At 45.2% G+C, this 23,493-nt stretch overlaps 1 protein-coding gene across 1 annotated transcript; it reads right to left on the reverse strand.

Moving 5' to 3' along the window:
• Window positions 1–1,002: 1,002 nt before the first annotated feature.
• LOC309569620 (cathepsin S-like) lies at window positions 1,003–23,134 on the reverse strand. Its single transcript, XM_082275510.1, has 7 exons — window positions 22,991–23,134; window positions 17,541–17,663; window positions 12,394–12,546; window positions 8,543–8,764; window positions 6,849–7,008; window positions 4,964–5,069; window positions 1,003–1,163 (listed from the first exon to the last, which is right to left on the reverse strand). The coding sequence occupies exons 1-7, from the start codon at window positions 23,120–23,122 to the stop codon at window positions 1,064–1,066; spliced, it is 996 nt and encodes a 331-aa protein (XP_082131636.1). The 5' UTR covers window positions 23,123–23,134; the 3' UTR covers window positions 1,003–1,063.
• Between the last annotated feature and the right edge of the window lie 359 nt (window positions 23,135–23,493).

A 23,493-nucleotide genomic window follows, 5' to 3' on the forward strand; every position in this document is an offset into this window, starting at 1 on the left:
GATCTGCGATTTTTAGCTGGACTGTGACATTGCGGCTGACAGATCAGACCTCTGACTGACATTTTTGACACTTTTGGGGGTACCAGTGACATTACTATAGTAATCAGGGCTAAAAATATGCACTGTTACTGTAATAATGACACTGGCAGGGAAGGGGTTAACCTAGGAGTGATCAAATGGTTAAATGTAAGGCTAGGAGAGTGTTTCTAACTGTATGGGGGCGTGGCTTGTGAAATGACCATAGAGACATGTGTTCCTATATAGAAGGATCACAGGCACTCTGATCATTCCAGAGAGAAGAACGGTCAGCAGGGTTTACAACAGCCGACAGTCCCCTCTCAGCTGGGAGCGATCGCGGGTGCCCGGTGGCAATCGGAGCTGCCGGCCCCGTGCATCAGAGTCCCCGCTGCCGAGTGGGGGTGGGAGCGCGCCCCATAGCTGCAGGCGCGACCGACGTACAGCTGCGTCGGTTCACACAGGAGGGGCTGCCTGCCGCAGTAAATCTGCTGACCGTCCTTCTTTCTCAGCAGGGAATAATCGCGGGTGCCCGGCAGCAATCGCAGCCACCCGCCCCGTGCATCGGAGTCACCGCTGCTGAGTGAGGGCGGGAGTGTGCCCCCTAGCTGCAGGCTCGCAACCGACGTACAGCTACGTCGGTTCGCGCAGGAGGGGCTGCCTGCCACAGTAAATCTGGTGGTTAAATTAAGAGCTGCAGCAAATTATTTTTGAGTGGGAGACTTTGTGAGAAAAGGTGGCGCTTAGCTACTATTTGTGGGTGTGGCTTAACATCACAATCCTAAAACATCCCAAACCTTTGTAAGGGAAAGCAACAATGCTTTCCCTTGCTAGCCACCTCCTTTATGTCTTGTTGGTTTATTTTTCTGAAATAAAGAATCATCGATATATCTTGCAAACACAGCATAGATCATTTTATTGTTGCAATGAAAAGCAGACCAAATGCAAATTACGGAAAGCCAATATAGTAAAGTCAGCACACGCGTTTCAGCCCAGGTAGGGCCTTCCTCATAGCGAGGCATGGAAAGGATATCCAGCATTTCCACTCTCACACAAGCGGATAGACACAGTAGTCGGCGATTCCACAATGGTTGTTACGATTTCTGGCCATTTTGATGTACCCTGCGTCGCCCCAGCCTGCGCCCCAGCTGCAAAGAACATATACACATAATATTACAGATGCAGAAATTTGGCACACACTTTTAATATTTATATTTAATGAGTTCTAGTACAACCCCTGGCAAGAAGTATCACCACTCAAAGTGTTCATTCAATTGTCCAATTGTGTAAGAAAAAAAACGAACCCCCCAACATGCCTCAAAACTATTTTCATTTAGCATTCTAACCTTCTGGCTTTAACTACTTGGCAACCAGCCACCGTCAAAATATGGCGGCAGGTTCCCGCAAATCGCCGTACCTGTACGGCGGGAGTGATCCTTGGGGCACGCACTGCCAGAGGCACATGCCCGCCCCCATTCGTCACAGGGGAAGCTGATTCATGGGGCCGGCAGCCGCATTTGCCACCGGGCAATCGCTCCCTGCGGAGAGAGAACGGCGGTCTGCTGATGTAAACACAGCAGACCGTTGTTCTCTGTGTTCAACGCAGAGCTCCTGTGTTCCTTCTATTTAGGATCACAGGTCTCTGTGTTGATTCCACAAGCCCATCCCCCTCACAGTTAGAAAGCACCCCCTAGACATACATTTACCCCTTTGATTGCCTCTGGTGTTAACCCCCTTCTCTGTCAGTGTCATTAGTGACATATTTTTAGCACTGATTACTGTAGTAATGTCACTGGTCCCCCCCAAAAGTGTAAAAAATGTCAGTTAGGGGTCCGATCTATCCGCCGCAATGTCGCAGTCCCGCTAAAAATCGCAGATCGCCGCCATTACTAGCAAAATAGAAATAAAAATGACAGATCTTTCCCCTGGTTTGTAGACGCGATAACTTTTGTGCAAACCAATCAAAATACGCTTATTGAGATTTTTTTTTGACCAAAAATATGTGGCAGAATACAAATTGGCCTAGAAGGATGAAAAAAAAAATTATTTTTAATTTAATTTTTTTTAATTAGGAATGTTCTATAGCAGAAAGTAAAAAATATTTTTTTTTTTTTAAATTGTTGCTCTTTTTTTTGTTTATAGTGCAAAAAAAAAAAAAAATAATAAATTGCACAGGTGATCAAATACTACCAAAAGAAAGCTCTATTTGTAGGGGGTGGGGGGGGGGGGACAATTTTTTTTTTTTTTTTTAGGGTACAGCGTCGCAATCAATCGACCGCACAATTGTCAAAGTAACGCAGTGCCAAATCGCAAAAAAATGGCCTGGTCATTAAGAGGGAAAATCTTCCGGTTCTGAATTGGTTATGAAACGCTTAAAAAAAAAAAAAGAAGAAAGAAACCCTAATAAAAAAAAAAAAGAAAGAAACCCTAATAAAAAAAAAAAAAAAAAAAAAAAAAAAGAAGAAAGAAACCCTAATAAAAAAAAAAAAGAAAGAAACCTGTAGTCAATTGCAACTGCTTTTGCAGATCCAGCAGAGAAAAATATTATGGAATCACTGAAATCTGAGGAAACTATTATGGAATCATGAAAAAAAAACTACAGTACACCACTTGCACCACTTCTGGCTTTTGTAACAGCTTGAATTCTCTGAGGCATGGATTTATTTATCGACAAACTGTATTCTTCATCAATCTGGCTCCAATTCTCTCTTATTGCAGTTGTCAGATCAGCTTTGTAGGTTGGAGCCTTATCAGCCATTTTCTTTTCATTTCCACCACAGCTCACTAAGGTGTGCAAGAACTCTTTTTTAACCACAGACTAATTAGCAGATGTAATCTGATGCAGATGTTTGTTTTAGAACTGCAAAGTACATGGTGATTCTATAATATTTTTCTCAGAATTTAGTGATTCCATATTTTTTTTGCCTCTGCTTGAGCTGCAAAAACAGTTGCAATTGACTACAGTTTTTTTATTTTATTTTTTTTCTGTTTCCTAAAGCCAGTAGGTTGGAATGTTAAATGAAAATAGTTTTAAGGCATGTCTCTGATTATTATTTTTTTTTCTACACAATTAACCACTTTAGCCCCGGAGGATTTGGCTGCTCAATGACCAAGGCCCTATTTTGCGATTCGGCACTGCGTTACTTTAACGGACAATTGCACGGTCGTGCGACGCTGCACCCAAATAAAATGTACGGCCTTTTTTCCCCACAAATAGAGCTTTCTTTTGGTGGTATTTGATCACTTGTGTGATTTTTATTTTTTGCACTATAAACAAAAAAAAAAAAAAAGAGTAACAATTCTGAAAAAATTACAATATTTTGCACATTCTTTTATATGAAATTCTCAAAAAAAAAATGTAAAAATCTATTTTTTTTTAACATTTTAGGTTAATTTTTTTGTTTTATGCTACATATTTTTGTTAAAAAAAAAAAAAAAATCCCAATAGGCGTATTTTGATTGCTTTGTGCAAAAGTTATCGCGTCTTCAAACTACGGGAAAGATTTATGTGATTTTATTTGTTTTTTTTTTTTACTAGTAATGGTGGCGATCAGTGATTATTAGCGGGACTACGACATTGCAGCGGACAGATCGGACACCTAACTGACATTTTTGAGGGGACCAATGACAGTAATCAGTGCTAAAAATATGCACTGTCACTGTACTAATGACACTGGCAGGGAAGGAGTTAACACCAGAGGAGATCAAACGGTTAAGTGTTTCCTTAGGGGGTGCTAACTGTATGGAGGATGGGCTCATTAGATGAACATAGAGATCTGTGTTCCTAAATGGTAAGAACACAAGATCCCTGTGTTCATCTGTGAAAGAACGGCGGCCTGCCTTGTTTACATAGGAAGACCGCCATTCTGTCTTCATGGGGAGCGACCGTGGATGGCTGGCGGACATCGCGTCCACCGGACCTGCTGATTGGCTCCCCCTCTGGCCTAAAGAGAGAGAGAAAAAAACCCCAGTGGAGTTGGGACTGTATAGGCTATAGGACTGTATAGGCGACCGTACTCCCATTGGGGGGTTTTCTCTTTCTCTATACAATAGGGACGATGGCCACCGGCACCTAGGTACTAAGTGATGGGATACTACATATCCCTCTGGCCAATCGGCATGCGTGTGCCCCCATTGGCTATTGCACAAATTGATGTACAGGTACGTCGTTTCGCGCAATAGAGCCGACCTGCCGCAGTATATGTGTGGTGCTGAATACAGAGGTCCAGGAAAGCTGACTGGTGGAGTAGACAGCAGAGCAACCCCATGTCCGTGAGTACAGGGAAGCTTGCCAAGGGGTCTTCCCAGGAAGGGGACCACTCCAGTGGCTATAGTCAGTGGACGGATGTCAGCACACAGGCAGTGAAAGTAAAGGGGTTGCCAAGTTAGAACCCTGAAGAGAATGATCTAAACAGGAACTTTCTACATTATCTTCACTTCAGTGGCAAGGTGAAGCAGCGGCCTTGCCGCACACTACAGCTAGTTTTCCTCAAGATTGTGCATAGTTAATATTTGGAGTATCCCACTCATCCATTCTCCTATCCCAGTTCTAAATAAAAAAAAACGAAAACCAACATCCCCTGGATTGATTATTGACTGAGCCAAGAACTTTCAATGCCGTTTGTCTGCTATCAGTTGCTAAGGGTAACCCAGGGGAATCCAGAAAGTGTAATTCTCAGAAGTCCTCTAGGGGGCAGTGCTACAGCTGTTTTTGTAGTTTATTAATGAAGCCAAGTTTTATCTCATAATAAAAGACAAATAAAGCCAAGTAACACTTTTATATATCTTTCCTACAATACATAAATCAACATGACTCAATATTCTCCTGTTTCACAGATCAGCTCGGCAGTGCGGGATTAGTGCCGGTTATACCGATAGCGGCATGACATTGTGTAGTCTTGGAGTACTCATTTTAAATATTTTTTCTTTTTATTTGTAAAATGTGTACCTGTTTTTTATCAGCCAGTAGTCAGCTCCATTCTGTACACCGTATCCAGCTGCTAGTACTGCATGGTTAATGTTCCCTGGACGGCAGTTAGGGTCATAGTACACACCTAGTACACAAAATAGAAATATGGTAAGAAGGTCAGCTTCAAATTTACGTATATACTAATAATTGTAAGTTAAAAAAAAAAAGAGGTATTGATCTACTCTATAGCCAAAAGTATAATAAAAAGTGGACAACCCCTCCCTGTTGTTGAGCTCAGATGTTTCAAGTGAAGGGTGCTGTTACTACTACTCCATCCAAAGACATTTTAGGCAATTATGTGCATCCAACTATAGGAACCCTGTCCTATGCTATTGCGTCTGTAATTAAATGTAGTGCGTGTTGTGGCTGGGTTGTAACCTACCCTTTCTGGGCTCTGCAGGTCTTCTCTAGGCCTGGTGGGGTTAATTAGTTCTGCCTGTTGCTGGAGGAGGTTTCAGTAAGCAAAGCAGGAGGGTCAGCTGTCTAGGTTCTGAATATACGACCAAGACAATCCCTGAGGAACTGCATTTGGAGGTTTAGCTTGGCAAGATGATAAAAGGTTTGATAGCACCTTTCCAAAGCTTTAATTTACCCATTATGGGCTCTCTAGATCTTCCCTAAGCCTGCTGGGGTTGATTGATTCTGCCTGTTGCTGGAGGAGGTTCCAGTAAGCAAAACAGGAGAGTCAACTCCCTGGGTTATGAATATGTGACCCAGACAATCCCTGACAAGCTGTATTTAGAGGTCTGGCCTGAGAAGATGATAAATGCTCGAGTGCACCTTTCCAGAACTACCATTTACCCACTCTGGGCTCTGCAGGTCTTCCCTTCACCTGATGGGGTGGATTGGTTTCCGCCTATTGCTGCAGGAGGTTCTAGTATGCAAAATCAGGAGGGTCAACTCCCTAGATTATGAATAGCTGACCCAGCCAACCCTTTAGGAGCTGTATTTGGAGGTTTGGCTTGAGGAGATGATAAATGTTTGAGGGCATCTTTCCAGAGCTGTTATTTACCTGTTCTGGGCTCTGCAGGTCGTTTCTAAAGCCCTGTACACACGCAACGAATATCGGCCGACTGATTGTCCATCTTTTGTCCAGAGTGGTGTTTTGTTGGTTGGAATGTGCCTAGACTGCACACGAATTTTCTCGCTCCAACAAAATTCTACTTCAGAAGTGATGTCATGTGTTGCTTTGCTTTCTTTGTGTTCTTTCTTCTCTGAGCATGCCTAGTCTTGCTCCTAAGATTTTTCCCTGTACTGACTGCACGAAAATCAGCCGTGTTTTGATGGCGGACAAAAATTTTATAGCCTGCGCACCAGATTTTTTTCGGCCGAAAAGTCGTAGTTGGTTGTCGGAAGCATCATACTAACAAGCCGAAAATCGGCAGATCGGTCGTCGGACGAAATTTCCCTGCCAATTTTCGACGCGTGTGTACGGGGCTTTAGAAAGCCATTTTGTGGAAAGCCTTCCCAGAAGTGTGGGCACTAGTATAGCTGCAAAGAGTGGGGGAGCAACTCCATATTAATACACATGGTTTTAGAATGGGTTGTGCACATGCTGCAACTGTATAGCAAAGCAATTTAAATTGGGCGGTACCTCCTGTCAAAGTTGGCCATTAGGATTAATGGGGCTGCACTGCAACCGTGAGCCAAACGCTTAGCTCGTGGTTGTGACGTGGATTAACAATGTAAAATTGCCATTCAGCATTTAAAAAATTAAAAGAGGCAAAAAAACAATCAGGAGGTAGCCGAAGCACCTTTATAATGCCTTTCACTTTTCAGTGGGTTGTAAGCATTAATGCCTACTGAAAGAGCCCTAAGACCGTAGATCAGACTTGTGCACTAGGTACAAATACTTCATACACACCTTTTTTGTACAGTTGGAAGGACCTTTGAGAAGCATTTATTGCCACAGACACGGGTCCGATGATTCCCACCACTTGCTGAAGTAACCGTTCATTTCCAAATTGCAAAATCACATAAGTCCAGCATGTAACAGCATTCGGAGCAGAGGAGCAGGTGCCTTGCTGGTGAATGGATAAAATCAATATTATTAAGTATAGGATTTATGGTGTAAAGTCTCTGATAACGTATTGCCTGTGCCAACCAGATAAACCTGAACTCCAGGCATATATAAAAGACACAAATGATTTCAGCTCTGCACTCAGTAATATATCAATAAAAGTATATGGCCTGGAGCTGAGTGTAACTAGGAGGGCCAGCATGACTTGGGCCTGCAGAAGAGGCGGAGTATTAGTGGGGTGATTTAGTCTTTTTGTTCTCGGATACCATATTTGAGTGGTCCGATATAGTTACCAGGTCTGAGTGGCATATGGCTCACTCTGTTGAAAAGATGAACAAAGCCAGGATAAAGGTCAACAAGGAGGTAGCAAGGTTTCTCTTACGTCCTCCGACAGTCGCCGCTGCCTCTAAGTCATCACTGTTGGGTATTGACTTCCGCTCTGCAGGAGTAGCTAGGCATAAAGACTTAGTCAAAAGAACAAAGGCATTTGCATATACACACCCATGGGGGCTGTCCCATCTGGTCAATACCCCCCTGCAGTGACCACTCCCAACTCAGTTTCTTTCTGCCTAGCGTCAGGAGTAGTTAGGATTCCCTGTGCTGGGACTACAGTCTCAGCCTAACTAATCTTTTATTTGATTTTCTTTGAAAATGTCAGTTTTTTTATTACTTTACTAGCTGTTTATTTTGTCAGCTTTTAGTTTTTAGTCGATTCTTCGGATGAAGATGGATCATGCGGTGCTGGGATTCGGACTGGCCGCCCTGGTTCTCCAGGGCAGAGGGTCAGATGGACCCCCAGCCCGCCATCGAGCGTTCAGCCGTGGTTCATCCTGGCACTATGAACGACCCATCCCTGCTCGCTGCAGGGATGCAGCCGTGAGGTGGCTACCTCACAGGACACATCCGCGATGCTGCAGTGTCATGTCCCTGGCTAACGGCACTCCCTGTCAGATGAGGACAGAGGTTTTCCGTTCTGAGAGGCTCCCCACACGCCATCTGGTACAGGTAAGTACTTCTGTGTGGGGCCTCTGTCTGGGGTGGCAGTCCTGTGTTGCTGTGTGTCCCCCATGTCTGTGTCTGTGTGACTCTCTGCTGCGGTCCCTGCGGGGATTGCTTGGGCATGCGCTGAGGTGCTGTCTGTGTGGGGGTCTCCTTCCCTGTGTCACTTCGGTGCTGGTTGGGGGTGCAGACTGTGTGTGTGGCGGCCGCAGCGGAGTGAAACCAAAGTGTTGGGGGCTCATGGGGAACACCAATGTGTTGGGGTAATGTATGTACTGTACATGTAACATGGTATTTGCAAATATAATGTGTATTTCATTACACAGTCCAATATTTCCCAATGGGCCACCATAGCACCCACAACCCACAAACAATCAGACCTGCACCATTTTTAATACAGTGGTTTGCATTTCTGCATTCTGATATGCCGCCTAGGGGCTTTGGGGTGCCAAACTAAAAGGAATAGCACTGCAATGTGCCTTTTTTTAACATTTTTTTTCTAGAGATCCTGATAGTATCCCAGGACTGTGTTTCATTACCTTTCCTTGGTAAGGGTATGAGGATTCCAGTGCAAGTCCACGATCAACAATGTATCTAAAGGCCCATCCCATCCATCCTCCATTACATCCATGGTTTCCATAGCTCCCGCTGCAATCCACAAGCTGCTGTTCGCTCAGTGGCTGCAACTTTCCTGTCTTCAGCTTCATCTGGCATTCCAGAGAGCCTGTTGTACTGAAAGCCCAGCAAGAGCCACACTGTCCCTGTAAATATGAACAATGCTGAGCATCAGATACATTGTGATTGTACAATTTTTATTTACCAGACCCCCAACTAAAAGAACAATGGTAATGCAACCATCATCCAACTTATCATAGGTCTTTCTATAATTCCCCAATGACAGTTCCATGTTAGACCAGAGGCATTATACTCACCACACCAGTGGGCCGTGTGTCCCACCTCCCCTATTTACTGGCCCTGCTGCCTTCACCAGGTTCTTCAGCATTCAACACTTCCCAGAGTGTCAGATACTTGTGTAGCAGGATTCCCAGCCGTTTTGCTGGACATGGGTCCGCCAGGGTTACCGCTAGCAACAACAGCACATTTAAGCATGTTCTCCAAGTGTGAGCACTGAGACAAGAAACAGTCCAGTATCTTTGGGTTTTTTAGGTTTATTGAGAACTTGGATGGCTCAACTATGCTCAATTTGTATGGGACAACTGGAAAATGCCTGGGACAACTGGAAAATGAACTTGGATGGCTCAACTATGCTCAATTTGTATGGGACAACTGGAAAATGCCTGGTACAACTGGAAAATGAACTTGGATGGCTCAACTATGCTCAATTTGTATGGGACAACTGGAAAATGCCTATTGACGCTGACTTGAAGCTGGTTCGATGACGGTCAACGCCAGTTGGTGCTGGTTAACGCTGACTTGCTGTCGGTTAACTCTGAGCTGACTTCTTACACTCCTTTTGTGGCACAAAGTCCTCTGTTCTGCTCCCTTTAGCCCTCTTGGCTGAGGTAGCTACTTGTTAATCTGCTGCACTGCTGTAACACTTCAGGGCCCTCACCGGCGCCCCCTTTTCTCACATTTATCTTCAAGGCTGAGATACTGGCACCCCCTTTTCTAAGCCTTCTCTACTGGTTAGCTGGCTCTGGATCCCTCAGACCTCCTGGAGTGGTCCCCTATCCTAGGCAGACCCCTGGGTAGTTTCCAGTACTCACGACACTGCTTTCCGGAAAAAACTCCTGCCCAGCAGCTCCACAGGGTCCACACCACACCAGATCCCTTTCTGCAGCTCAGCTTAACCTTCTGTCCTTCAGGCTGACCGCCAAGGACACCTTCACTCGCTGACAGGAGGAGAGACACCCTCCTCCTGGGACTCTGCATCCCGCCAAAGACACCCTGTCATGTGCTCCTCTAAGACTTATACCCCTCCCCAGGATGCATTGGGCAGATTCTGCCCTCTGGGATAGGTACAAGCCCTGGTGTGCTATTGGCCATGTTTCCTCCATTGTCCAATTGGACACAGTGGGGAGACTCCCCAAGCTCAACAGGCACAAATGAGAACACATGACAGCCTAGCTGAACAATTGGATCCCTCTGATAAGCAGACAGGGCCTCTTTTATAAATTTGCCTAGCACCTACCTAAAAGAAAAAAGGGTGCTACACTTGTGTCCCCCACCATGCAAATTCATTCCTTTCTCCAACTGCTATGTCACTATAGGACCCAGTGATGTGGAATTGTTGAAGGAAGAAGCTACAAAGAGTGGTGGAAGACACAAATGCTCAACACTCCTAGAAATGTTGAATGCAGAAGAGACTTAAGCCCTGTACACGCGCAACGATTATCGGCCGACCGATCGTCCGACTTTTGTCCAGAGTTGTGTTTTGTTGGTTGGAATGTGCCTAGACTGCACACAAATTTTCCCGCACGACAGAATTCTACTTCAGAAGTGATGTTATGTGTTGGGTTGCTTTCTTTGTGTTCTTTCCTCACTGAGCATGCCCAGACTTGCTGATCAGATTTTTCCCTGTCGAAATCTGTACTGACTGCACGAAAATCGGCCGTTGTGTTGACGGCCAACAAAGTTTTATAGTCTGCACACCAGATTTTTTTCGGCCGAAAAGTCGGAGTCGGTTGTCAGAAGCATCATACTAACAAGCCGAAAATCGGCAGATCGGACGTTGGCCGAAAATTCCCTGCCAATTTTCGAAGCGTGTGTACGAGGCTTTACAAGGGCTATAGGAAGAGAAGAGAGGGAGGGTAGGAGACATGGGCCACCATAGAGGTGAGTGTAATAACTCTTCTCTTTCTTGAAGCTGGCATTGGGGATTATTGCTATACCGGCCAGGGTTGCTTTCAGGGCACAGATTATTACCATTCAATAAGGGCTCCTTTACACGTGATGCCTGTCAATACACTGCGTGTGAAGTGTACCTAAACTGCATTCAGGTATTTGGGAGTATGCCCCCATCCAACTATATAGGCTTGAACAGATGCATTGAATTAGATGGTCCAGTATCCAAATAGTTACCATACAATGTACTGTACTGTTGAGCTAATCTGTCTTTTGATACAATTGTGCCATCACATACACCAACAGTTGTATGTTTCAGCATTTCATAAACATTCTCATTCTAAAATGCTATTATCAGTCAAAATTGCTGTAGTACGGCCATTAATCGCTGGCCTATGCAGTTATAATGTGACATTAGCAGTTCTTGTCTAAGAAATATACACAATTTGAAAAGGTGTAGATGTGAGACAATGGATCCCAAATTGATTCATTTCTTAGCCTGAAGATAAGTCCATACTGTAGATCACAAAGCGGCCTCAAAGACCCTGGTGAAGAGGCATCCAACAGCCCCAGAAATGTGTTGGCTTCTTGTCTTTGGACTTCTATGATAAAATAGGAACCCTTGGACTCACAAACCTTTGGCGTGATGCTCTTGTTTTCCATATACCTTCCAAAATAATATACAACAGTGTATTCTTAGGACTGGGACCTTATGCCTCGTTTCCACTGAGCGGATCGGTTCGGGTCAGTTCGGTACGGTACGCTATTTTGAGTGTTTCCATTATGAAAGTGGCCCATACAACCGAACCAAACCGCACCATTCCTGGTCCTCCTTCAGATGTAGGGCCATAGGAAATGGTGCGGTACGGTTAGGGAGGAGCTAATGGCGTAACGCAATAAATTCCACTGATTGGTGGACAGGAAAACGTCAATGCTCACATCAAACAAAAGCACAAAACAAACACCACGTTTCGTGTGAACCCTGCATGGCCCCTGGCGGTCCCACTTGCAGTGGAAACGCTCACCTGAATAGGCCGGACCATTCTAACCCTTCCAAACTGTACCGACCCGAACTGTTCCGCTCAGTGGAAACGAGGAATTGTACCCCGCGTAGGATTAGGAAGTGGGTACAACTCTTATGCCTCGTACACACGCAACGATTATCGGCCGACCGATCGGCCGTCTTTTGTCCAGAGTGGTGTTGTGTTGGTTGGAATGTGCCTAGACTGCACACGAATTTTCTCGGCCAACAAAAATCAACTTCAGAAGTGATGTCATGTGTTGGTTTACTTTCCGTGTGTTTTTTCTTCTCTGAGCATGCCCAGTCTTGCTCATCAGATTTTTGTCTGCCGAAATCTGTACTGACTGACGGAAAATCGGCCGTTGTGTTGACGGCCAACAAAAATTTTATAGCCTGCACACCAAATTTTATTCGGCCGAAAAGTCGGAGTCGGTTGTCGAAAGCATCATACTAACGAGCCGAAAATCGGCCAATCGGACGTTGGCCGAAAATTCCCGGCCAATAATCGATGCGTGTGTACGAGGCATTAGTCTGAAGTGGAAAACATCTGTAACAGTGACATACCTGGTCTTTCACTTTTGTGACACAGCCTTTAGTTCTCCAGTCAACTGAATTGGGAGGTTTAACATCCCCTTTAGGTAATTGATTTGTAGAATTCAGTTCTGTGATCTCAGGAACCCGAAAGCCCGTCATTGTGGCTACCACTTCTTCCGATGTCTGGAATGAAAAGAAAAGAATAAAAACAACGGGAATGTAGATTTTCATTTATACAAGGCTAGCTCACAAGAGTGGTCTTCCCCACTTTTATGTTTTAGTGTGCTTACACCCATTTATAGAGAAGTACCAAGGATGGGGCAGTTGGGGAGTTCCACCCCAGGTGCTATAAATAAGTAGGTGCTTTGCCTGCGGACCATTCAGGTGAAGTCCCCCCATAATCCCCCCACCACCACCACTTGACTATCAATGCAAGGAGGCACTTCTTCACTGGCAACCAATATAAGAAGGCATCTCTTCACTGACCACCAATGTAAAGGAGACACTTCCTCACTGGCCACCAATGTAAGGAGGCACCTCTTCACTGGACACCAACGTAAGGAGGCACCTCTTCACTGGCACCAATACAAGGAGGCACCTCTTCACTGGACACCAACGTAAGGAGGCACCTCTTCACTGGCACCAATACAAGGAGGCACCTCTTCACTGGACACCAATGTAAGGAGGCACCTCTTCACTGGACACCAATGTAAGGAGGCACCTCTTCACTGGACACCAATGTAAGGAGGCACCTCTTCACTGGCACCAATACAAGGAGGCATCTCTTCACTGGCCACCAATGCAAGGAAACACTTCTTCACTGGCAACCAATGTAGGGGGGCACCTCTTCACTGGCCACCAATGTAAGGAGGCATCTCTTCACTGGCACCAATACAAGGAGGCATCTCTTCACTGGCCACCAATGCAAGGAAACACTTCTTCACAGGCCACCAATGTAAGGGGGCACCTCTTCACTGGCCACCAATGCAAGGAAACACTTCTTCACTGGCCACCAATGTAAGGGGGCAACTCTTCACTGGCCACCAATGCAAAGGAGACACTTCTTCACTGACCACCAATGCAAAGGAGACACCTCTTCACTGACCACCAATGTAAGGAGGCACCTCTTCACTGACCACCAATGTAAGGAGGCACCTCTTCACTGACCACCAATGTAAGGAGGCACCTCTTCACTGACCACCAATGCAAAGGAGACACTTCTCTACTGGCCACCAATGTAAAGGAGACACTTCTTCACTGGCCACCAATGCAAAGGAGACACTTCTTCACTGGCCACCAAAGTAAGGAGGCACCTCTTCACTGACACCAATATAAGGAGGCACCTCTCTACTGGCCACCAATGCAAGGAAACACTTCTTCACTGGCAACCAATGTAAGGAGGCACCTCTTCACTGGACACCAATGTAAGGAGGCACCTCTTCACTGGCCGCCAATGTAAGTAGGCACCTCTTTTCTGTCCGCCAATGCAAGGAGGCACCTCTTTTCTGGCCGCCAATGCAAGGAGGCACCTCTTTACTGGCCGCCAATGCAAGCAGGCACCTCTTTTCTGGCCGCCAATGCAAGCAGGCACCTATTCCCTTGCAGCCAATGCAAGCAGGCACCTCTTACCTGGCCACCAATGTAAGGAGGCACCACTTTTCTGGCCGCCAGTGCAAGGAGACACCTATTCCCTAGCCCCCAATGCAAGAAGGCACCGCTTCCCTGGCCACCAATGCAAGGAGGCACCTCTTTGTTGACCACTAATGCAATGAGACACCTCTTCATTGGCCACCAATGTAAGGAGGCACCTATTCCCTTGCCGCCAATGCAAGGAGGCACCTCTTTTCTGGCCGCCAATGCAAGCAGGTACCTATTCCCTTGCCGCCAATGCAAGCAGGCACCTCTTACCTGGCCACCAATGTAAGGAGGCACCACTTTTCTGGCCACCAGTGCAAGGAGACAACTATTCCCTAGCCACCAATGCAAGAAGGCACCTCTTCCCTGGCCACCAATGCAAGGAGGCACCTCTTTGTTGACCACTATTGCAATGAGCCACCAATGTAAGGAGGCACCTCTTTCCTGGCTGCCAATGCAAGGAGGCACTTCTTTACTGACCACTAATACAAGGAGACACCTCTTCACTGGCCACCAATGTAAGGAGGCACCTCTTCACTGGCCACCAATGTAAGGAGGCACCTCTTCACGGGACACCAATGTAAGGAGGCACCTCTTCACTGGACACCAATGTAAGGAGGCACCTCTTCACTGGCCGCCAATGTAAGGAGGCACCTCTTTTCTGTCTGCCAATGCAAGGAGGCACCTCTTTTCTGGCCGCCAATGCTAGGAGGCACCTCTTTTCTGGCCGCCAATGCAAGGAGGCACCTATTTTCTGGCCGCCAATGCAAGCAGGCACCTCTTTTCTGGCCGCCAATGCAAGCAGGCACCTATTCCCTTGCCGCCAATGCAAGCAGGCACCTCTTCCCTGGCCACCAATGTAAGGAGGCACCACTTTTCTGGCCGCCAGTGCAAGGAGACACCTATTCCCTAGCCACCAATGCAAGAAGGCACCTCTTCCCTGGCCACCAATGCAAGGAGGCACCTCTTTGTTGACCACTAATGCAATGAGACACCTCTTCATTGGCCACCAATGTAAGGAGGCACCTCTTTCCTGGCTGCCAATGCAAGGAGGCACTTCTTTACTGACCACTAATACAAGGAGACACCTCTTCACTGACCACCAATGTAAGGAGGCACCTCTTTCCTGCCTGACAATGCAAGGAGATACCTCTTCCCTGGCCACCAATACAAGAAAGCACCTCTTCTCTGGCCACCAATGCAAGGAGACACCACTTTCCTGGCCACCAATGCAAGAAGGCACCTCTTCACTGACCACAAAAAAACACAGTAAGAAATGATTTCATTAAAATTAAATTACAGGGCCTTTAAGTAGTAAATATGTATAGCTTATTTCTGAAGAAAAAGGATATAATTTATTGGCTCTTTAGGAACTGATTTGTCCCAGGTAGCAAGTGCACACGGTATATGCCAATGGTGACATGCACTTTTATATATTTCATTAAAAAGGTAAACTCCACTTTTGTTAAAAAACATAATACAGCATATACAGATTGCTACATGAGCCATTTGTCATTTGTTTTTTAAAATAACCTTTCTATTTCAATCTGCAGGCCCTTTAAGTCTGCAAAAATATAAAAAACAAACAAAAAAAACAATTCCATATGGCAACCTGGAGGCATTCTTTACCACATTGGTACATGAAATACCCCTAGAAGTTCCTGCTTTTGTGATTGGTTCACTTATTTTCTCAGCCATCTACAGTAAGAGATAACTACAGTTTTGGGCATCCCCTGCAATAGGAATTTAATAATTGGTAAGATACCCCCTAAGGCTTTTCTACTGAAGGGATGCAGACACTGCAGCTTTCCTCATTAGCACACTGAGATTTTTTCATATGGTATGATGAATGTAGATCATTCCATTCAGCAACCAGTCTGGAAACAAGGAACAAGCAACTCTTTCATCTGAACAGAAAAATGTGAGGAAGCTACAACAATTCAATATGACAACCTGGAGGCATTTTTCACCATGGTGGTACATAAAATACCCCTAGAAATTCCTGCTTTTGTGATTGTTTCACTAATTTTCTCATCCATCTGCAGTAAGAGATAATTACAATTTTGTGCATCCCCTGCAATAGGAATTGAATAAATGGTAAGATACCCCACTAAGGCTTTTCTACTAAAGGGATGCAGACACTGCAGGTTTCCTCACTGGCACACTGAGATTTTTTCATATGGTATGATGAATGTAGATCATTCCATTCAGCAATCCGTCTGGAAAGAAGGAATAAACAGCTCTTTCGTCTGAACAGAAAAATGGGAGGAAGCTACAACAATTCAATATGGCAACCTGGAGGCATTTTTTACCACGTTGGTACATGAAATACCCCTAGAATTTCCTGCTTTTGTAATTGGTTCACCTATTTTCTCAGCCATCTGCTGAGGAATTTAATAATCTGCAGACCCTTTGTCTGTAAAAATGTAAAAACAAACAAAAACAAAGCCAATTCAATATGGCAACCTGGAGGCATTTTTTACCATAGTGGTACATGAAATACCCCTAGAAATTCCTGCTTTTGTGATTGGTTCACCTATTTTCTCAGCCATCTGCAGTAAGAGATAACTACAATTTTGGGCATCCCCTGCAATAGAAATTTAATAATTGGTAAGATACCCCCTAAGACTTTTCTACTAAAGGGATGCAGACACTGCAGCTTTCCTCATTAGCACACTGAGATTTATTCATATGGTATGATGAATGCAGACCCTTCCATTCAGCAACCAGTCTGGAAGGAAGGAACAAACAGCTCTTTCGTCTGAACAGAAAAATGGAAGGAAGCTACAACAAAGTTTTTTAAAACATCCTTGCAATGTACATAGATCACCCAGAGGGGGTTGCTTTTTTGTAACAAAATTTACATTTAAAAGCTGAACTCTGGCCTTCCCCTTCAGTCTTGCACAGTTGTGTTTCTTACTTTGATTTCTCTGCACACTTTGAGCTTCTCACAATGTTCATTAGAAGCTGCAGTAAGCTAGGTACAGCCCACCTCATTTCCTTGCTGGGGGATCTCCAGTATCATCTCAGTGATGGCGACCCTTGTCACCCCAGATGTTTTGGAACTACATTTCCCATGATGCTCATGAACTCTGCAGTGTAGTTGAGCATCATGGGAAACGTAGTTCCAAAACATCTGGGGTGCCAAGGTTCGCCATCACAATTCCTCCCCAGCCTGACTGTCCCCGGGGTCTACCCATTCGTTGGATTTCAGTTCTTTCAATTATTGGATTCTGAACATTACATGTGGGCATTACCCGCATGCAAAAACAGCCTGCTTAGGAGCACTCTAATCCTTCAGATTGACATCCAATCATTAATAAATTTGGATATTTGCATAACCCCTCCCACTGCTTGTATCAGGACTGAGGAGCAACCTGCTTTCCCCTCCCATCATGGTCTTGATCTGCCTGCATTGCATAGAGAAGTACAGAAACCCAAAATAAAACACCTAAAATAATGTATGTACTAAAAATCGAAAAGTGGAATTTAATTTAATTTTAGTTTCAAATTACTGTACAAATTTGGAGACGTGTCCTTACCATGTCTGCCAGATGGTTCATTCCAACCTCATAGGTGTGCAGTCCCAGACTGTACTCCAGATTGTGGATGGTGACAAATTTCAGGGAATCTTCCCAGATCATCCGTCTTTTCATCTCTTCCATCTATGATGTCAGGAAATGGATATCGTCATCAGAATACACATAATACAGATGCAGAGTCCTATAGAAATGGCCTGTATACTAGTCAGGTAATACTGTATTTCAGTTTTTTATAGTGGGAAGATATTGGAGTCACCAAAATTTATATGAAGTAGATGAGTGATAAAATCATTTGTACCTTCTAAAAGGAAACATCAGACTTTACATGGTTCTTCAAATGAACCTTTAACAGTCAGGGCCGTCTTTAACAGAGGGGGTAAATGGGGCAGCTGCCCCTGGCCCATTCATTTTTGTGGGGCCCAAAGCAGCTGCCCCCTGAGCCTACGCTACCCGCAAATAGTTGATTAGTGAATTTGGGAGGGCCCAAGAAAATGTTCGTCCTGGGCCCAATCAGTAATAAAGATGGCCCTGATAATATTTGTAATCAATAAAAACTGATTTAACCACTTAAGCCCCGGAAGATTTTACCCTCTTCCTGACCAGGGCCTATTTTGTGATTCGGCACTGCGTGACTTTAACGGACAATTGCGCGGTCGTGCGACGCTGTACCTAAAGGAATTTGACGTCCTTTTTTTCCCACAAACAGAGCTTTCTTTTGGTGGTATTTGATCACCTGTGCGATTTTTTGATCATGCGCTATAAACAAAAAAAGAGCTACAATTTTGCAAAAATAACAATATTTTTCACATTTTTTATATGAAATTCCCCCAAAAAAATGTAAAAATCTAAATTTTTTAACATTTTAGGCCAATTTGTTTTCTGCTACCTATGTTTGGTAAAAAAAAAAAAAATCGCAATAAGCGTATTTTGATTGGTTTGCGCAAAAGTTATTGTGTTTACTAACTAAGGGAAAGATTTGTCATTTTTATTGTTTTTTTTTTAACGAGTAATGGCGGCGATCTGTGATTTTTTTTTACGGGACTGCGACATTGCGGCGGACAGATCGGACCCCTGACTGACATTTTTGACACTTTTGGGAGTACCAGTGACATTACTACAGTAATCAGTGCTATACATATGCACTGTTACTGTAAAAATGACACTGGCAGGGAAGGGGTTAACTTTATTGGAGAAGGAGGGGTTAAGTGTGTCCCTAGGGGCGTGCTAACTGTAAAGGGATGTTGCTGTGTGTGTAACTACAGAGATATACGATCCTACATAGCAGGACCATATGATCTCTGCGCTTACACAGGGGAGAATGACAGGCGGCTTTGTTTACATTAGCCGCCTGCCTTTCTCCCTCTCCACCCGACGATCACGAGTGATCTAGTGGTCACACGCGCGGGGGGGTCCGCAAACGAGCGGGGGCGGGAGCGCACCTCCGGCGGCGTGCGATCGCCCCCCTAGAGCCTCACAGGCTAGTGACGTAACCATACGTCACTTTGCCTGTGAGGGGCTGACTGCAGCCGTATATAGTCGTGCGGCAGTCGGCAAGTGGTTAAAGGAGTGTAACCTTTAACCACTTAAGGACCGCCCACCAAAGTTATACAGGCAGCCCCTCCTACGCAAACCGACATACGTATACATCGGTCGCACGCCTGCAGCTAGGGGGCGAGCACGTGCCGCCTGCTGCACGTCCCTGCCCCCACTCAGCAGCGGGGACTCGGATGCACGGGGTAGGCGGCTCTGATTGCTACCTGACACCCGCGATCGCTCCCCGCTGAGAGAGAAGAACGATCAGATGTTGTAAACACAGCTGACCGTTCTTCTCTCTCCGGAATGATCACAGAGCCCCTGTGATCCTTCTATATAAGATCACAGGTCTCTATGCTCATTTCACAAGCCCCGCCCCCATACAGTTAGAATCACTCCCCTAGGCTCACATTTAACCCCTTGATCACCCACTGGGTTAACCCATTCCCTGCCAGTGTCTTTATTACAGTAACAGTGCATGTTTTTAGCACTGATTATTGTAGTAATGTCAAAATGTCAGTTAGGGGTCCGATCTGTCCGCCGCAATGTCGCAGTCCTGCTAAAAATCGCAGATCGCCGCCATTACTAGTAAAAAAAAAAAAAAAAAACACAATAAAAATAACATAAATCTTTCCCGTAGTTAGTAGATGCAATAACTTTTGCACAAACCAATCAAAATACGCTTATTGTGATTTTTTTTCCCAAAAATATGTAGCAGAAAACAAATTGGCCTAAAATGTTAAAATTTGATTTTTACATTTTTTTGGGGGAATGTTATATAGCAGAAAGTGAAAAATCTTTGGAGTGTGGGAGGAAACTGGAGCACCCGGAGGAAACCCACGCAGGCACAGGGAGAACATGCATACTCCAGGCAGGTAGTGTCGTGGTTGGGATTCGAACCAGCGACCCTCTTGCTGCTAGGTGAAAGTGCTAACCACTACACCACTGTGCGCATCCTGATAGCTGTGTATGTGAATGTATGTAGAGCCACAGCCCTTTGTTTTCCTTTGGATGGATAGAAGAAAGGGTTAGAACCAGGGCTTTTTTTCAGCAGGAACACGGGGGAACGCAGTTCCGGCACCTCCAGTACTGAATGTATGCCTTGGCAAAGGGTTCTCGGGTGTGCTGGAGGGTCTACTGATGCTGGCTGCTGGGGGGATCTATTGTTGCTGGAGGGGATCTATTTTTGCATGCCAATCTATTGTTGCTGGTCGAGGATCTTTATTTACTGGGGGTTAATTGTTGCTGGAAGGGATCTACTGTTTAGGGAGGGGTCCACTGATGCTTGCTGCTGGAGAGTCCATTGATGCTTGCAGCTGGAGAGTCCATTGATGCTTGCAGCTGGAGAGTCCATTGATGCTTGCAGCTGGGAGATCTATTGTTGCTGCTGGGGGTCTATTGTTGCTGGATGGGGGGTCTATTGCTGCTGGCTGCGGGGATCTATTTTATTACTTTTCTTGTTATCATTACCAAATTCCATACTACAAAACTATACTTGGCCCTATATTCTCCAAAAGGGGCTGTACTGGGAGCTGGGTAGGGGGGTGGAAACAAGGGTCAGTGCTCGGAGGTGGGTAGGGGGCGGAGACACAAAGTGACTTAGAACGGGGGAGTTCCTGCACCTATTCTCTGAGAAAAAAAAGCCCTGGTTAAAACCTTTGCCAAAAAATGAAGTGCCTTTGCAAAGTTCTTTCTCTGTTTGTCCTGGTGACCATCCCTTGCTACTGTTTCATAAAGTGAGGGAGGAGCCTCAATTTTGGGTTGTCACCAGAACAGGAATTGACGGGAAATTTTCAAATAGAGACGCTTGTTTTTTTGGATGTGTTAACATACACAATTATCAGAATACAGTATTTTTTTTTTTATGACCGTGGTCCTTTAGTTATTCTAAGTGGTTGGCAAGTTTAACCAGATGCATTCTATTAAAATTCACTGGTTACCAGCCAGGACACTGGAATTACTCCATTGTCCTTTTTATACCATTATTACTTGTTATACTCATTTACAGAATAAACCTAACATCTTGGCCATCTTAGGTAAATACTTGCGTGCCCCGCGTAGGGCCATGTTTTGCCAGCAAGGGGATGTATAGGTGTTGCCTGTATTCCTGTGCTGGCAGTCCCATAGATGCATAGGTGTGCACACCAAAGCTCAAACATACACTACCGATCACTCACGATGTTCATTCAGAAAGGGAGGGGGCCGGCAAATTATATATTTACTGGCCCCTTTCCCCACTCATCCTAAAACATTCCCACAGCAATAGCCGGCTGGAGAGGAGAGCCGGAAGGGCTGTGGGGGTAAGGGGGAAGGGAGCCAGGGCAGCCATCAGGGGGGGACAGCCCATACACATATAAGGGGCCCAGGCATTCCGAGGGGCCCCATCGCCCAGGCCCCAACCAACGAGACCGAGTTGTTGCTGCTGTAGTAACTAGCAATTGCTAAAGCAGAGTGGCTGCAGAATAAGCCAATGCAGCTGAAGGGATGTCTCTTTGCTGAAAATATGAGGCTGTCTCTTTGCTGGATTGGGATATATGTTTGCTGAATATATGAGGCTGTCATTTTACTGGATTAGGATGTGTCTTTGCTGAATATATGAGGCCGTTTCTTTACCGGATTGGGATGTCACTTTGCTGAATATATGAGGCCATCTCTTTGTTGGATTAGAATGTCTCTTTGTTGAATATATGAGGCAGTCTCTTTACTGGATTGGGATGTCTCGTTGTTGGATTAGGATGTCTCTTTGCTGAATATATGAGGCCATCTCTTTGTTGTATTAGAATGTCTCTTTGCTGAATATATGAGGCAGTCTCTTTACTAGTTTGGGATGTGTCTTTGCTGAATATATGAGGCTGTCTCTTTACCAGATTGGGATGTCTCTTTGTTGGATTAGGATGTCTCTTTGCTGAATATATGAGGCAGTCTCTTTACTAGTTTGGGATGTGTCTTTGCTGAATATATGAGGCTGTCTCTTTACCAGATTGGGATGTCTCTTTGTTGGATTAGGATGTCTCTTTGCTGAATATATGAGGCAGTCTCTTTACTAGTTTGGGATGTGTCTTTGCTGAATATACGAGGCTGTCTCTTTACCAGATTGGGATGTCTCTTTGTTGGATTAGGATGTCTCTTTGCTGAATATATGAGGCAGTCTCTTTACTAGTTTGGGATGTGTCTTTGCTGAATATATGAGGCTGTCTCTTTACCGGATTGGGATGTCTCTTTGTTGGATTAGGATGTCTCTTTGCTGAATATATGAGGCAGTCTCTTTACTAGTTTGGGATGTGTCTCTTTGCTGAATATATGGGGATGTCTCTTTGATGGATTGGATTCTATTTCATATATTAAGTTGTAAGAGTGTTAAAATAGAAGCGGGGCACTGAAGGACTTGGTGGGATGGCCAGTGGGCGAATTCGGTGGGACAGCCAGAGGGCGGGCCCTGCAGAATGTTGGTGGTCAGGCCTGGAGGGGCACAGGTCTAAAGTTGTGTAAGGGGCCCCAAAACTTCAGATGGCTGCCCTGGCCAGGGCAGTAGGGGAAACCTGTGCTGCACAGGGTGATTAGGATGTGCCTGGGCACACCTGGCACACCCTGTGTTCACACCTATGCATAGATGTCTACTGGGACGTGTGGCCGCATGGACACATCCGCTGTGTCCCAATATGACATCTGTGTGGTTTGGCTGTCCCCAAACTCACCCTGAGTGCATTTGGCGGCCATGTCCCCTCATGGGTCTTTATGTCCATACAGCAGGGTGTCCCAAAAGACATCTATGGGACTTCCAGCATGGGCCTGCACAGGGCATCCATGTAATCAATATGTAAGAAAAAGGCATTATAAACAAGGGCAAGAAGGTTTCATGTCCTAAATTGTATACATTCAAACACCAAATAAAGGTCCTCAATGGCGTTATACATTACCTCATTCATGTAGACTTTGTCGTGTTTTGTAGCCCATAGCTTCCAGTGGTCATCCAAGGTGGGATCAGGACCACCATGAACAGACATTACAATGATGAGCAAGCATGCTAGACTGGTTATAGGTGAGCCCATTATCCTTCAATGCCAACCTGATAAAAAAAAAATTATGATTTAACGTTAGGGGATTTTATAGTCTATAGAAATACTCCAGGGAAACTTACCTACTTAAACTCACTAATGATTTACTAACGGGTAAAGCAAATACCCACTATTCAAGCTGACCACCTGCTCCTCCTCAAAAAACTGCACTCCTCTGGCCTCCAAGACTCTTTTCTTCTTTCAGTTTCCTCTACATCTCTACATCCTTCTTCCTATTTCTGTAGAGGTCCTCCAAGACTCTGTCCTTGGACACCTTCTATTCTCTATCTACACCTCCTTCCGTGGTCAGTTAACCGCTTGCCGACTGCCTAACGACGATTTACGTCGGCAGTCAGCCCCTCACA

Source organism: Pelophylax lessonae, assembly GCF_965119305.1.
Source record: "Pelophylax lessonae genome assembly, chromosome: 13".
Classification (NCBI taxonomy): domain Eukaryota; kingdom Metazoa; phylum Chordata; class Amphibia; order Anura; family Ranidae; genus Pelophylax; species Pelophylax lessonae.